Source organism: Nerophis ophidion, linkage group LG18 (assembly GCF_033978795.1).
Source record: "Nerophis ophidion isolate RoL-2023_Sa linkage group LG18, RoL_Noph_v1.0, whole genome shotgun sequence".
In the NCBI taxonomy this organism is placed as follows: domain Eukaryota; kingdom Metazoa; phylum Chordata; class Actinopteri; order Syngnathiformes; family Syngnathidae; genus Nerophis; species Nerophis ophidion.
In genome coordinates this window covers 2,569,844-2,586,484 of record NC_084628.1, presented here as the reverse complement: position 1 = coordinate 2,586,484, position 16,641 = coordinate 2,569,844, and the positions used below count along the sequence as shown (strand labels likewise).

The window sequence follows — 16,641 nt, the reverse complement described above, 5'->3', positions numbered from 1 at the left end:
AATGGTGCCTCATTATATATATATATAATGTTGTATTTGACTGTGTTTGGATATATTTACGGTGATAGAGTGAATAAGAAGGGGAAAAAGAAGACCAGACTGGGCATTACGGTGCAAGATGGGGTTAGTGCGTCTGCCTCACAATACGGAGGTCCTGAGTAGTCCTGGGTTCAATCCCGGGCTCGGGATCTTTTTGTGTGGAGTTTGCATGTTCTTCCCATGACTGCGTGGGTTCCCTCCGGGTACTCCGGCTTCCTCCCACTTCCAAAGACATGCACCTGGGGATAGGTTGATTGGCAACACTAAATGGTCTCTAGTGTGTGAATGTTGTCTGTCTATCTGTGTTGGCCCTGCGATGAGGTGGCGACTTGTCCAGGGTGTACACCGCCTTCCGCCCGATTGTAGCTGAGATAGGCGCCAACGCCCCCCGCAACCACAAAGGCAATAAGCGGTATATATATGTGTATATATATATATATCTATATATATATATATATATATATATATATATATATATATATATATATATATACATATATATAGTGGGGCAAAAAAGTATTTAGTCAGCCCCCGATTGTGCAAGTTCTCCCACTTAAAATGATGACAGAGGTCTGTAATTTTCATCATAGGTACACTTCAACTGTGAGAGACAGAATGTGGAAAAAAAAATCCAGGAATTCACATTGTAGGAATTTTAAAGAATTTATTTGTAAATTATGGTGGAAAATAAGTATTTGGTCACTTCAAACAAGGAAGAACTCTGGCTCTCACAGACCTGTAACTTCTTCTTTAAGAAGCTCTTCTGTCCTCTACTCATTACCTGTATTAATGGCACTTGTTTGAACTCGTTATCTGTATAAAAGACACCTGTCCACAGCCTCAAACAGTCAGACTCCAAACTCCACTATGGCCAAGACCAAAGAGCTGTCGAAGGACACCAGGAAAATAATTGTAGACCTGCACCAGACTAAGAAGAGTGAATCTAAAATAGGCAAGCAGCTTGGTGTGAAAAAATTAACTGTGGGAGCAATTATCAGAAAATGGAAGACATACAAGACCACTGATAATCTCCCTCCATTTGGGGCTCCACGCAAGATCTCATCCTGTGGGGTCAAAATGATCATGGTGAGCAAAAATCCCAGAACCACACGTGGGGACCTGGTGAATGACCTGCAGAGAGCTGGGACCAAAGTAACAAAGGTTACCATCAGTAACACACTACGCCGACAGGGAATCAAATCCTGCAGTGCCAGACGTGTCCCCCTGCTTAAACCAGTGCATGTCCAGGCCCGTCTGAAGTTTGCCAAAGAGCACATGGGAGAATGTCATGTGGTCAGATGAAACCAAAATAGAACTTTTCGGTATAAACTCAACTTGTCGTGTTTGGAGGAAGAAGAATACTGAGTTGCATCCCAAGAACACCATACCTACTGTGAAGCATGGGGGTGGAAACATCATGCTTTGAGGCTGTTTTTCTGCTAAGGGGACAGGACGATTGATCCGTGTTAAGGAAAGAATGAATGGGGCCATGTATCGTGAGATTTTGAGCCAAAACCTCCTTCCATCAGCGAGAGCTTTGAATGGTTGACCAAATACTTATTTTCCACCATAATTTACAAATAAATTCTTTAAAATTCCTACAATGTGAATTCCTGGATTTTTCCCCACATTCTGTCTCTCACAGTTGAAGTGTACCTATGATGAAAATGACAGACCTCTGTCATCATTTTAAGTGGGAGAACTTGCACAATCGCTGGCTGACTAAATACTGTAACTTAGATTTTGGGTGCCACTGTATAAAAGCGCTTTGAGTCACTAGAGAAAAGTGCTATACAAATATCATTCACTTCACATATAATTCACTAATACTGTATAACAATAAGCCCTTGTTTTGGGCACATGTTAATGGCCAGTTTGAAAAATACAACATCATAAAAGTTCAGATCAAATCAACTTTGCTGTGAATGTCCAAAAATAAGGTTGTTCGAGTCAAATTAAGAATGCATCCTTTACACCTTTTTGCCAAAATGCAAAATGGTCACCAAAGCTGACCTTTATGCATTCACACACAGCGGCAACATTTGGGTACCAGGATGAGCTCGGGAAAGAAAGGTAAAACATATGATTTAATATTTCTGTGGACAATATTATGAATTAAATTTCGATTTTGCATTTCATAACACATAATTGTGGTGAGTTCACGTGAACACAATTCAAGTTTGAAACAAAGGCGTCAATAGTGTTTAAACCGTAAAGAGCACTAATACAAACCCCGTTTCCATATGAGTTGGGAAATTGTGTTAGATGTAAATATAAACAGAATACAATGATTTGCAAATAATTTTCAAGCCATATTCAGTTGAATATGCTACAAAGACAACATATTTGATGTTCAAACTCAAACTTTATTTATTTTTTTGGGAAATAAAAATTAACTTAGAATTTCATGGCTGCAACACGTGACAAAGTAGTTGGGAAAGGGCATGTTCACCACTGTGTTACATCACCTTTTCTTTTAACAACACTCAATAAACGTTTGGGAACTGAAGAAACTAATTGTTGAAGCTTTGAAAGTGGAATTCTTTCCCATTCTTGTTTTATGTAGAGCTTCAGTCCTTCAACAGTCCGGGGTCTCAGCTTTAGTATTTTACGCTTCATAATGCGCCACACATTTTCCATGGGGGGGACAAGTCTGGACTGCAGGCAGGCCAGGAAAGTACCCGCACTCTTTTTTTTACTAAGCCACGCTGTTGTAACACGTGCTGAATGTCGCTAGGCATTGTCTTGCTGAAATAAGCAGGGGCGTCCATGAAAAAGACAGCGCTGAGATGGCAGCATATGTTGTTCCAAAACCTGCATGTACCTTTCAGCATTAATGGTGCCTTCACAGATGTGTAAGTTACCCATGTCTTGGGCACTAATGCACCCCCATACCATCACACATGCTGGCTTTTCAACTTTGCGTTGATAACAGTCTGGATGGTTCGCTTCCCCTTTGGTCCGGATGACACGATGTCGAATATTTCCAAGAACAATTTGAAATGTGGACTCGTCAGACCACAGAACACTTTTCCACTTTGCATCAGTCCATCTTAGATGATCTCGTGCCCAGAGAAGCCGGCAGCGTTTCTGGATGTTGTTGATAAATGGCTTTCGCTTTGCATAGTAGAGCTTTAACTTGCACTTACAGATGTAGCGACCAACTGTATTTAGTGACACTGGTTTTCTGAAGTGTTCTTGAGCCCATGTGGTGATATCCTTTAGAGATTGATATCGGTTTTTGATACAGTGCCGTCTGAGGGATCGAAGGTCACGGTCATTCAATGTTGGTTTCCGGCCATGCCGCTTACGTGGAGTGATTTCTCCAGATTCTCTGAACCTTTTGATGATATTATGGAGCGTAGATGTTGAAATCCCTAAATTTCTTGCAATGTCACTTTGAGAAAGGTTGTTCTTAAACTGTTTGACTATTTGCTCACACAGTTGTGGACAAAGGGGTGTACCTCGCCCCATCCTTTCTTGTGAAAGACTGAGCATTTTTTGGGAAGCTGTTTTTATAGCCAATCATGGCACCCACCTGTTCCCAATTAGCCTGCACACCTGTGGGATGTTCCAAATAAGTGTTTGATGAGCATTTCTCAACTTTATCAGTACTTATTGCCACCTTTCCCAACTTCTTTGTCACGTGTTGCTGGCATCAAATTCTAAAGTTAATGATTATTTGCAACAACAAAAAAATGTTTATGAGTTTGAACATGAAATATGTTGTCTTTGTAGCATATTCAACTGAATATGGCTTGAAAAGGATTTGCAAATCATTGTATTCTGTTTATATTTACATCTAACACCATTTCCCAACTCATATGGAAACGGGGTTTGTAATTATAATGATCATATAGTAAATTAATTATCCTAAAAGAATCAGAAAACTAATATTAGAGACATTACATGTAACACAAAAACCTTAATGAAGTTTTTCGATATGTTTTGAAAAAATGCTAGTTCTAACCAAAATAGACTCAAGGTCGGATGGGGGTCCTTCAGGACTCTGATGATAATTATAAATAAGTAATATGGGGCCAAAGTTCTTAAACTGTTCGACAATTTCCTCAAGCATTTGTTGACAAAGTGGTGACTCTCGCCCCATCCTAGTTTGGGAATGACTGAGCATTTCACTGAAGCTGTTTTTATACCCAATCATGGCACCCACCTGTTCCCAATTAGCCTGCACACCTGTGGGACGCTCCAAATAAGTGTTTGATGAGCAATACTCAATTTTCTCATTTTTTTTGCCACTTGTGCCAGCTATTTTGCATCATGTTGCAGGCCTCACATTCCAAATATATTCCAAAATAAACAAAATCCAAAACCAGTGAAGTTGGCGCCTAAATGGTAAATAAAAACTGAATACCATGAACTGCAAATCCTTTTCAAATGATATTCAATTGAATAGCATTGAGTAAGGAAAACTTGACTTAAATAAAATAATAGAATAAGAACAAACAAAAAGCGCGCACGAGACGGATGAACTAAAAGAGCTAGCATGGGAGCTAGAAGATAACAAACAGGAAACAGAAGTCCTTACTTGTAGTATGAAAACAAACTGGAAGCAGGGAACAAAAAACAGTAAGCTACAAACAGCTACCGAAACATAGCTTACCGCTACGCTGCAAAGACACGACACGAGTGACAATACAATACAATAATCCAGCACTGACTGGAGGAACAAAGCAGGTAAAATTAGGAGCGGGCTGATTGACACCAGGTGTGGCCAGGTGCCAATCAGCCGCAGCTAAGGGGAAACAGCGCTCAGGGAGAAAGACAGGACACCAAATAAAATAAGAGCACTGACAGGAAATACTACACACACAGAGGAAAAAACTAAGACACAACCAAACCGCCAGGGGCAAGCCTGACAAATAGACTGCAAAGACAAGATACTTAACATCTGAATACTTATTTGGAACATCCCACAGGTGAACAGGCTAATTGGGAACAGGTGGGTGCCATGATTGGGTATAAAAGCAGCTTCCGTGAAATGCATTCAGAGAATCTGGAGAAATCACTGCACGTAAGCAGCTGAGCCCGTGACCTTGGATCCCCTCAGGCGGTACTGCATCAAAAAGCGACATGAGTGTGTAAAGGATATCACCACATGAGTTTAGAAACACTTCAGAAAACCACTGTCAGTAACTACAGTTGGTCGCTACATCTGTAAGTGCAAGTTAAAACTCTAATATGCAAAGCCACAGCCATTTATCAACAACACCCGGAAGCGCTGCCATCTTCGCTGGGCTGGAGCTCATCTAAGACGGACTGATGCAAAGTGGAAAAGTGTTCTGTGGTCTGACGAGTCCACATTTCAAATTGATTTTGGAAACTATGGACGTCCTGTCCTCTAGACCAAAAAGGAAAAGAACCATCCGGACTGTTCTAGGCACAAAGTTGAAAAGCCAGCATGTGTGATGGTATGGGGGTGTATTAGTGCCCAAGCCATGGGTAACTTACACATCTGTGAAGGCACCATTAATGATGAAAGGTACATACAGGTTTTGGAACAACATATGTTGTCATCCAAGCAACATTATCATGGACGCCCCTGCTTATTTTAGCATGACAATGCCAAGCCACTTTACAACAGTGCGGATTCATAGTAAAAGAGTGCAGGTACTAGACTGGCCTGCCTGTAGTCCAGACCTGTCTCCCATGGAAAATGTGTGGCGCATTATGAAGCCTAAAATACGACAAAAAGACCCCAGACTGTTGAACAACTTAAGCTGTACATCAAACAAGAATGGGAAATAATTCCACCTGAAAAGCTGCAAAAATGTGTATCTCAGTTCTCAAATGTTTACTGAGTGTTGTTAAAAGGAAAGGCCATGTAACACAGTGGTAAAAATGCCCCTGTGACAACTCTTTAGCAATGTGTTGCTGCCATTAAATTCTAAAAAAAAAAAAAAGTTTCTCAGTTTGAATGTTAAATATCTTGTCTTTGCAGTCTGTTCAATTGAATATAAGTTCTGTTTTCATTTACAAATTACACAACGTGCCAACTTCACTAGTTTTGTGTTGTGTATACAATACAGCCCAAGATTAAAGGCCTACTGAAAGCCACTACTAGCGACCACGCAGTCTGATAGTTTATATATCAATGATGAAATATTAACATTGCAACACATGCCAATACGGCCGCTTTAGTTTACTAAATTGCAATTTTAAATTTCGCGTGTAAGTAACATGCTAAAACATCGCGGTATGATGACGCGTGGAGGGCATTTTGTTCCAGCACCGTTCACAGTGATAAGTCATCTATTTTCATCGCATAATTCCACAGTATTCTGGACATCTGTGTTTCTGATTCTTTTGCAATTTGTTCAATCAATAATGGAGACGTCAAAGAAGAAAGCTGTAGGTGGAAAGCGGTGTATTCCAGCCGCCTTTAGCAATACAAACACAGCCGGTGTTTCATTGTCTACATTACCGAAAGATAACAGTGGAGCTTTACTATGGAACAGAGCGGTCAAGCGAACATGGTTGGATTGGAGCACACACACACAAAGTACGGTGTATTATGCAGCGATCATTTCGAAAGATCGTGTTTCGAAGAGGGTCCCTTGCGAAGGGCAGAGATGGGCATCGCCACCACCCGTCGACTGATGCTGAAGAAAGGTGCGGGGCTGACCAACAGGTTGTACAAGTACGACCATATTATCTCACTAAAACACTAGTAACAATAAGCACATAAGGGATTTTCCAGAATTATCCTAGTAAATTTGTCTAATATCAATCAATCAATGTTTACTTATATAGCCCTAAATCACTAGTGTCTCAAAGGGCTGCACAAACCACTACGACATCCTCGGTAGGCCCACATAAGGGCAAGGAAAAACTCACACCCAGTGGGACGTGGGTGACAATGATGACTATGAGAACCTTGGAGAGGAGGAAAGCAATGGATGTCGAGCGGGTCTAACATGATACTGTGAAAGTTCAATCCATAATGGATCCAACACAGTCGCGACAGTCCAGTCCAAAGCGGATCCAACACAGCAGCGAGAGTCCCGTTCACAGCGGAGCCAGCAGGAAACCATCCCAAGCGGAGGCGGATCAGCAGCGCAGAGATGTCTCCAGCCGATACACAGGCAAGCAGTACATGGCCACCGGATCGGACCGGACCCCCTCCACAAGGGAGAGTGGGACATATAATAACATCTGAATCGCTCCCACTGCCCTCGCCTTTTTTCCTTTTTTTTTCCAGTGCTTCACTTTCACTTTCCTCATCCATGAATCTTTCATCCTTTCTCAAATTAATGGGGAAATCGTCGCTTTGTCGGTTCGAATCGCTCTCGCTGCTGGTGGCCATGATTGTAAACAATGTGAAGATGTGAGGAGCTCTACAACCCGTGACGTCACACGCACATCGTCTGCTACTTCCGGTACAGGCAAGGCTTTTTTATGAGCGACCAAAAGTTGCGTACTTTATCGTCGATGTTCTCTACTAAATCTTTTCAGCAAAAATATGGCAAAATGATGAAGTATGACACATAGAATGGACCTGCTATCCCCGTTTAAATAAGAACATCTCATTTCAGTCGGCCTTTATAAGATGCATGTTTTAAAGGTCCAGCACACACTGGCATCCCCCAAACAGTGGCGTGCATACAGGCCGAGTTGTGCTCCAAAAGGCCTCAACTGTGCTGTCACGCATAGACTTCCTGAATGTAAGAGTTCCAGATGTGCTTTTGGCATTTCCTGTCGAACTTTCTCCAAGAACATACTCAGCCGTCTCCTTTTTGTAAGCTCGCTGCAAGCTTTCCGTGATGACACACGCACACCCGAACATGGCACAATTAGTAACGTGGCGCACACACCGGAGACCGGCGACATGTCTCGGACTTCCTAAACGTCTGCTCGGTGTCACTTCAGTTTATCAAGCGGAGGTCAGAAAGACCAAAGAGCTTTGCCGGGGGGGAGGTCTGTCATCACTGTTTCCACATGGACTACCCTGTTCCCGGACATCAGCGTCCAAACAGGAAACCTTTTTTTTTTTACACACTGATGTCACTCTTCGTATTTAGTGGAAATTAGTCCTACCACAGAACCCTTTTATTGGATGACAACTCACCTATTTTGAAGGGTGAAAAAGGCGTGCGCTCCAGACCCGCGGCGGCCCTGGCGAGGGTGCTCAGGGGGTATATTGGGGTTCACCACCGACTCTTTGAAATCCAAAACTGCAATTGCGTAACTTGACAGAAATGATGCATTAACGGAGGACAATATAAACCACTGGAAGCAAAATGGATAAAGTAAAAACATCTGTTCTTGCATGACTCATTCCAGACATTATCGGTCCCTGCAGGGTCAGGACCTTAACCAAGCTCTACTAATAAAAAGGACTTTTTTTTCTCTCTCTCTCTCTCTAATGCACAAAAAAAAAAGTACCAAGGAGACTTTTGTAAAAATGCAATGTATTGACATAAAAACTAAAAGAAAGCACAAACAACGCATGTTTGTGTGGCGATACATGCTTTAAAGACTCGCTGTTTTAGTAAGCATGGTAGCATGATGATAGTATGCACAACTTTATAACTGCTTCACCTTTGAAAGCAACATATGAAGAAAGGTATTTGGCCGTTACATTCACAGGAAGTAAAAATGCAGAAAAATGTGCGGCTTTAACTGTCAGCATAATTGTATCTAAGTTATGGCAAAACTTGGGAATAAGACTGGAAATAAACCACACAGTCCAGTACGGCAGTGGTCCCCAACCTTGTTGTAGCTGCGGACCGGTCAACGCTTGATCATTTGTCTGGCGGCCCGGTGTTTTTTTTGTTTTTTTTTACATGAAAAAGGGAGGTTTTTTGGGTTGGTGCACTAATTGTAAGTGTATCTTGTGTTTTTTATGTTGATTTAATTAATAAAAAAACATATATATATATATATTATATATAAAAATTACTAAAAATTATTTTGTGGCCCGGTACCAATCGAGCCCGGTGGTTGGGGACCATTTCAGTACGGTACATATTGCCTAAAGCAGACCTGGGCAAATTAAGGCCCGGGGACCATTATCAGCAGACCTATGCAAGCGTCAATATATACCTTGATGGTGCAGAAAAAAGACCATTTATTTTTTTAACCGATTTCCGAACTCTAAATGGGTGAATGTAGGCAAATTAAACGCCTTTCTGTTTATCGGTCTTTTAGCGATGACGTCAGAATGTGACGTCACCGAGGTAACACACCCGCCATTTTCATTTTCACATTACAAACACCGGGTCTCAGCTCTGTTATTTTCCGTTTTTTCGACTATTTTTTGGAACCTTGGAGACATCATGCCTGGTGGGTGTGTTGTCGGAGGGTGTAACAACACTAACAGGGAGGGATTCAAGTTGCACCACTGGCAAGAAATCTGCCGCCAGACCCCCATTGAATGTGCCAGAGTGTCTTCACATTTGACCGGCGATGCTAAGACAGACATGGCACAGAGATGTATGGATAACCTGCAGATGCATTTGCAACCATTAAGTCAACTAAATCACAAAGGTGAGTTTCGTTGATGTTGTTGACTTATGTGCTAATCAGACATATTTGGTCAAGGCATGGTTTGGTGATAATGTTCCCCTTTAAAGGGGAACATTATCACCAAACCTATGCAAGCATCAATATATACCTTGATGTTGCAGAAAAAAGACCATTTATTTTTTCAACCGATTTCCGAACTCTAAATGGGTGAATTTTGGCAAATTAAACGCCTTTCTGTTTATCGCTCTTTTAGCGATGACGTCAGACTGTGACATCACCGAGATAACACACCCGCCATATTCATTTTCACATTACAAACACCGGGTCTCAGCGCTGTTATTTTCCGTTTTTTCGACAATTTTTTGGAACCTTGGAGACATCATGCCTCGTCGGTGTGTTGTCGGAGGGTGTAACAACACTAACAGGGAGGGATTCAAGTTGCACCACTGGCAAGAAATCTGCCGCCAGACCCCCGTTGAATGTACCAGAGTGTCTCCACATTTGACCGGCGATGCTAAGACAGACATGGCACAGAGATGTATGGATAACCTGCAGATGCATTTGCAACCATTAAGTCAACAAAATCACAAAGGTGAGTTTTGTTGATGTTGTTGACTTATGTGCTAATCAGACATATTTGGTCGCAGCATGACTGCCAGCTAATCGATGCTAACATGCAACACTAATCGATGCTAACATGCTATTTACGCTAGCTGTATGTACATTTGAAACTAGATACCCACATTTAATGTGAAACAAACACTTACCAATCGACGGATTTAAGTTGCTCCAGTGTCACAAGATGTGAAAGTCCTGATCGTTTGGTCCGCACATTTTACCGGCGATGCTAATAAGGCAGCCGTGCAATGGGCCACTTCATTAGGTACACCCACGCTATGGCCGAATAGCGTCAATAGCTACTCGCTCAATAGCTTCAATTTCTTCTTCAATTTTATTTCCGCTATCTGCCTCCATACTCCGACCATCTGTTTCAATACATGCGTAATCTGTTGAATCGCTTAAGCCGCTGAAATCCGAGTCTGAATCCGAGCTAACGTCGCTATATCTTGCTGTGGTAACCGCCATGTTGTTTGTATTGGCAGCCCTGTATGACCTCACAGGGAAATGGACAGTTGCATCGCAAATAGGGAAAATCAAGAACTTTAAAGCTTTTTTTAGGGATATTCCGGGAGGTGTAAAATTTTGAAAAAAACTTCAAAAAATAAAACAAGCCACTGGGAACTGATTTTGTTTTTGTTTTTTAACCTTTTTGAAATTGTGATAATGTTCCCCTTTAAAGTGTCCTCTTTGGGGATTGTAATAGAGATCCATCAACTTCATTCTAAACATTTCTTCACAAAAAAAGACCTTTTAACATCAATATTTATGGAACATGTCCACAAAAAATCTAGCTGTCAACACTGAATATTGCATTGTTGCATTTCTTTTCACAGTTGATGAACTTACATTCATATTTTGTTGAAGTATTATTCAATAAATATATTTGTAAAGGATTTTTTAATTGTTGCTATTTTTAGAATACTTAAAAAAAATCTCACGTACCCCTTGGCATACCTTCAAGTACCCCTAACACAGGGGTCGGGAACCTTTTTGGCTGAAAGAGCCAAGAATCCAAATATTTTAAAATGTATTTCCGCAAGAGCCATATAATATTTTTTCGACATTGAACACAACTTAACGCGTGCATTTTTAAGTGAGACCAATTTTTACCTTATAGTAAGTCTCTTATTCTTTGTAATAACATTGTTATTCTGAAGCTAACTGTGGAGGGGGCGTGGCCAGCGGGCCTGCAGCGAAGCGGGGTGTGCCAGGACCGGCCTCGAAATCAGCAACAGGTGCGTAGACGGCCCACCTTTGCCTTGTTATCTAATCACCTGTCACCCTGTTATAAGCAGCAGCCAGGAGGAGAGACAGGGTTGGGGCTGGAGCCAGAGTGCGAGCGAGAACGAAAGAGAAAAAGACAATTGCTGGAAAGCAACGGAGAGACTTATTGAAAAATAAAAAATATTGCAACATTGAAACAGGCTCTCATGTCAGTGCTTAGTGGTCTGAAGAACCCCCGGGAGGGCAAGCCCTAAACTAACCAATAATAAATAAATCACTTCTTACCCTTAATGCAACTTCTTGAACAAGTGCGGTAGAAAAAAGGATGGATGGATTCAAATGCATGAGCATGTTTTATATTTTGAACGTTATTTTTATCACTTTGATTACAAGTGGAATTATTCATTACTTATCGTGTTAAGCAATGTCAGCTCAGATTCATCCGAGAGCCAGATGCAGTCATCAAAAGAGCCACATCTGGCTCCCGAGCCATAGGTTCCCTACCCCTGCCCTAGGGGTACGCGTACCCCCATTTGAGAACCACAGTTGTAGAGGACGTTAAAAGTAAAGCCATCACGGCACGCCCTCAATTTTGTAGTCCGAGTGAAAATCGGAGAATGTTAACCCCGGGTGATGTCCGGGAGAGGTACCAAAATCCCGAAACATATGCAGCTGAGCCACATCAGAGTGGTTGCCGACCCATGTTTTATAATCTCAAATATTCCACTTTAAAATTCTATTGGGAGAAACTAATTTAATATTTTGTGTTTTTTTTTCCCCTCCATAACAAAACAGGGTTTTCTTTGACAAAAAGGGCATACAACTTAAGTCTTTAAAAACGTTATATTGACAGATAGACCTAATGTTGATCTAGAGATTTAAACCTTGAATAACAATAATACAATATAATGCCACATATTATATATTTTTTTGAACAAAATCCTTTGGGGTCCCTGTGATCAAGCCTGAGTGGAGGCCTAGATGTATATTTTTACACATATATTGTATTTTTCATAACATGGTCACTATTGCCTACTTTGTCTTGTTATATTCTTATTTTACTGTTATATTGTTATTCCCATTGTTTTTATTCTTTTTGTAATATTTCTTCAGTAATGCGGACGTTGTACCGATCCGTTGTGGTGAAGAAGGAGCTGAGCCGGAAGGCAAAGCTCTCAATTTACCGGGCGATCTACGTTCCCATCCTCACCTATGGTCATGAGCTTTGGGTCATGACCGAAAGGATAAGATCACGGGTACAAGCGGCCCAAATGAGTTTGGGTCTCTCCCTTAGAGATAGGGTGAGAAGCTCTGCCATCCGGGAGGAACTCAAAGTAAAGCCGCTGCTCCTCCACATGGAGAGGAGCCAGATGAGGTGGTTCGGGCATCTGGTCAGGATGCCACCCGAACGCCTCCCTAGGGAGGTGTTTAGGGCACGTCCAACCGGTAGGAGGCCACAGGGAAGACCCAGGACACGTTGGGAAGACTATGTCTCCCGGCTGGCCTGGGAACGCCTCGGGATCCCCCGGGAAGAGCTGGACAAAGTGGCTGGGGAGAGGGAAGTCTGGGTTTCCCTGCTTAGGCTGTTGCCCCCACGACCCGACCTCGGATAAGCGGAAGATGATGGATGTAATATTTCTCTATTTTGTTTCCTTTTAAACCCCCATTATTTACTTTTTTCTTTAAATTGATCTCAACTCTGTACACTGCTGCTGGAATTTTAATTTTCCTGAAGGAACTCTCCTGAAGGAATCAATAAAGTACTATCTATCTATCTATCTATTGGTTTTTGAAATAAAAACAGAATAGCCCCCGCTTGCTTTGATTTTTCAGTGTGCGGCCCTCAGTGGAAAAGGTTTGGACACCCCTGTTCTAAAGCTTAGTGATATACCGGATGTGTCAGATTGTAGGCGGGTTTATTTTGTACCCTTTGTTCATATTTCACTGTTTGTTGCGTTTCACTTGATCGTAAAATATGTCGATGGAAAGGGGGTGTGACGGTCATATTTTGTCAATATTCAGTGAAGTATGTAAAATTCCATTACGTTTTTTAATGCGGTCCTTCATAACGTTTTTAGAATTCAATCAGACATTATTGTAAAGTTTTGTATTAGTGTCCCTAAAAATAGCCCCAGACACATCCTTTTTTCTAAATGGGGTTCCGAGTCAAAATAATTGCCCAGGCCTGGCCTAAATAAAGTGAGTGCGCTCTAAGTTGACCATAAATCCACATCCACCACGTGTAGGAATCCTGCCCCACACGTGTTGTCATGACAACGGGCCACATACCTGACCAGTCCCTACCCATCCATCCATCCATTTTTTCTACCGCTTATTCCCTTTTGGGGTCGCGGGGGGCGCTGGCGCCTATCTCAGCTACAATCGGGCGGAAGGCGGGGTACACCCTGGACAAGTCGCCACCTCATCGCAGGGCCAACACAGATAGACAGACAACATTCACACACTAGGGACCATTTAGTGTTGCCAATCAACCTATCCCCAGGTGCATGTCTTTGGAGGTGGGAGGAAGCCGGAGTACCCGGAGGGAACCCACGCATTCACGGGGAGAACATGCAAACTCCACACAGAAAGATCCCGAGTCTGGATTTGAACCCAGGACTGCAGGACCTTCGTTTTGTGAGGCAGACGCACTAACCCCTCTGCCACCGTGAAGCCATACAACTTAAGTCTTTAAAAACATTATATTGACAGATAGACCTAATGTTGATCTAGAGATTTAAACCTTGAATAACAATAATACAATACAATGCCACATTTTATATATATTTTTGAACAAATTCTTTTGGGGTCCCTGTGATCAAGCCTGAGTGGAGGCCTAAATGTATATTTTTACACATATATTGTATTGGCTTTTGAAATAAAAACAGAATAGCCCCCGCTTGCTTTGATTTTTCAGTGTGCGGCCCTCAGTGGAAAAGGTTTGGACACCCCTGTTCTAAAGCTTAGTGATATACCAGATGTGTCAGATTGTAGGCGGGTTTATTTTGTACCCTTTGTTCATATTTCACTGTTTGTTGCGTTTCACTTGATCGTAAAATATGTCGATGGAAATGGGGTGTGACGGTCATATTTTGTCAATATTCAGTGTTTTATCCTTCATAGAAGAATGTAAAATTCCATTACATTTTTTAATGCGGTCCGTCATAACGTTTTTAGAATTCAATCAGACATTATTGTAAAGTTTTGTATTAGTGTCCCTAAAAATAGCCCCAAACACATCCTTTTTTCTAAATGTGGCCCCCGAGTCAAAATAATTGCCCAGGCCTGGTCTAAAGTGAGTGCGCTCTAAGTTGACCATAAATCCACATCCACCACGTGTAGGAATCCTGCCCCACACGTGTTGTCATGACAACGGGCCACATACCTGACCAGTTCCTACCCATAGATCTCATTTTCCACCCAGCCGTCCTGAGCGCGGCAGCGTCGACCCTGAGCCCTGCTGCTCTCGTAGATGTCGTTGTTCACAAAGCCGCTCTCCCTGTCCGCTATCAAGACGTTCTCATAGTCGTTCCACTGGGGGTCCTTGGCGGGAGCGCAGTACTTGGTGATGTAGTCCGCCGGCAGGGTGCTGTCAGGAGAAAGGTGAGAAAGCAGGGTGATGTCGCTGAAGGCGTACGGTCCTTGAAGTGGGCAAGACGGCGTGTCCGCGGGCGTCCACGGTTTGCCTCGGCCGCTGGGGCTTTTGGTCTCCGTCTTCCTGCTGGGGACGAAAAGGGATTGCATTAAGCTTGAAAACTGTACCATGTAAAAAATGTACAGTCGTGGTCAAATGTTTACATACACTTGTAAAGGACATAATGTCATGGTGGTCTTGAGCTTCCAATACTTTCTACAACTCCTATTTTTTTGTGATCGAGTGATTGGAGCACATACCTGTTGGTCACCAAAAACATTCATGAAGTTTGTGTTAGAATAATTATGTGTAAATTATCACACAACTCTTATGCTTAAAGGCCGTTGCTATAGTGTCGATGTATATATCGATCTTAGCGCTGCTTTCGATACCGTCGATCGTAATATTTTATTAGAACGTATCAAAACACGAATTGGTATGTCAGACTTAGCCCTGTCTTGGTTTAACTCTTATCTTACTGATAGGATGCAGTGTGTCTCCCATAACAATGTGACCTCGGACTATGTTAAGGTAACGTGTGGAGTTCCCCAGGGTTCGGTCCTTGGCCCTGCACTCTTCAGGTGACATCATACGCAAATACGGTGTTAGCTTTCACTGTTATGCTGATGACACCCAACTCTACATGCCCCTAAAGCTGACCAACACGCCGGATTGTAGTCAGCTGGAGGCGTGTCTTAATGAAATTAAACAATGGATGTCCGCTAACTTTTTGCAACTCAACGCCAAAAAAACAGAAATGCTGATTATCGGTCCTGCTAGACACCGACCTCTATTTAATAATACAACTTTAACATTTGACAACCAAACAATTAAACAAGGCGACACGGTAAAGAATCTGGGTGTTATCTTCGACCCAACTCTCTCCTTTGAGGCACACATTAAAAGCGTTACTAAAACGGCCTTCTTTCATCTCTGTAATATCGCTAAAATTCGTTCCATTCTGTCCACTAAAGACGCTGAGATCATTATCCATGCGTTTGTTACGTCTCGCCTCGACTACTGTAACGTATTATTTTCGGGTCTCCTCATGTCTAGCATTAAAAGATTACAGTTGGTACAAAATGCGGCTGCTAGACTTTTGACAAGAACAAGAAAGTTTGATCACATTACGCCTGTACTGTATATACCTTTATATACATATATACATACATATATACTGTATATACCTTTATATACATATATACATACATATATACCTGTACTGGCTCACCTGCACTGGCTTCCTGTGCACTTAAGATGTGACTTTAAGGTTTTACTACTTACGTATAAAATACTACACGGTCTAGCTCCATCCTATCTTGCCGATTGTATTGTACCATATGTCCCGGCAAGAAATCTGCCTTCAAAGGACTCCGGCTTATTAGTGATTCCTAGAGCCCAAAAAAAGTCTGCGGGCTATAGAGCGTTTTCCGTTCGGGCTCCAGTACTCTGGAATTCCCTCCCGGTAACAGTTCGAGATGCCACCTCAGTAGAAGCATTTAAGTCTCACCTTAAAACTCATTTGTATACTCTAGCCTTCAAATAGAATCCCTTTTTAGACCAGTTGATCTGCCGTTTCTTTTCTTTTTCTCCTATGTCCCACTCTCCTTTGTGGAGGGGGTCCGGTCCGATCCGGC

The 16,641-nt window shown here is 42.1% G+C and overlaps 1 protein-coding gene across 1 annotated transcript in view; it reads right to left on the bottom strand.

Annotated features, from left to right (window-relative positions):
- Positions 1 to 8,448: 8,448 nt before the first annotated feature.
- Positions 8,449 to 16,641, bottom strand: part of laynb (layilin b) — a 60,249-nt gene continuing 52,056 nt past the window's right edge. Inside the window, exon 7 of the mRNA XM_061878546.1 lies at positions 8,449 to 15,088. Coding sequence (XP_061734530.1) covers positions 14,767 to 15,088 — 322 coding nt within the window. The 3' untranslated portion in view covers positions 8,449 to 14,766. The remainder of the gene's footprint in view (positions 15,089 to 16,641) is intronic.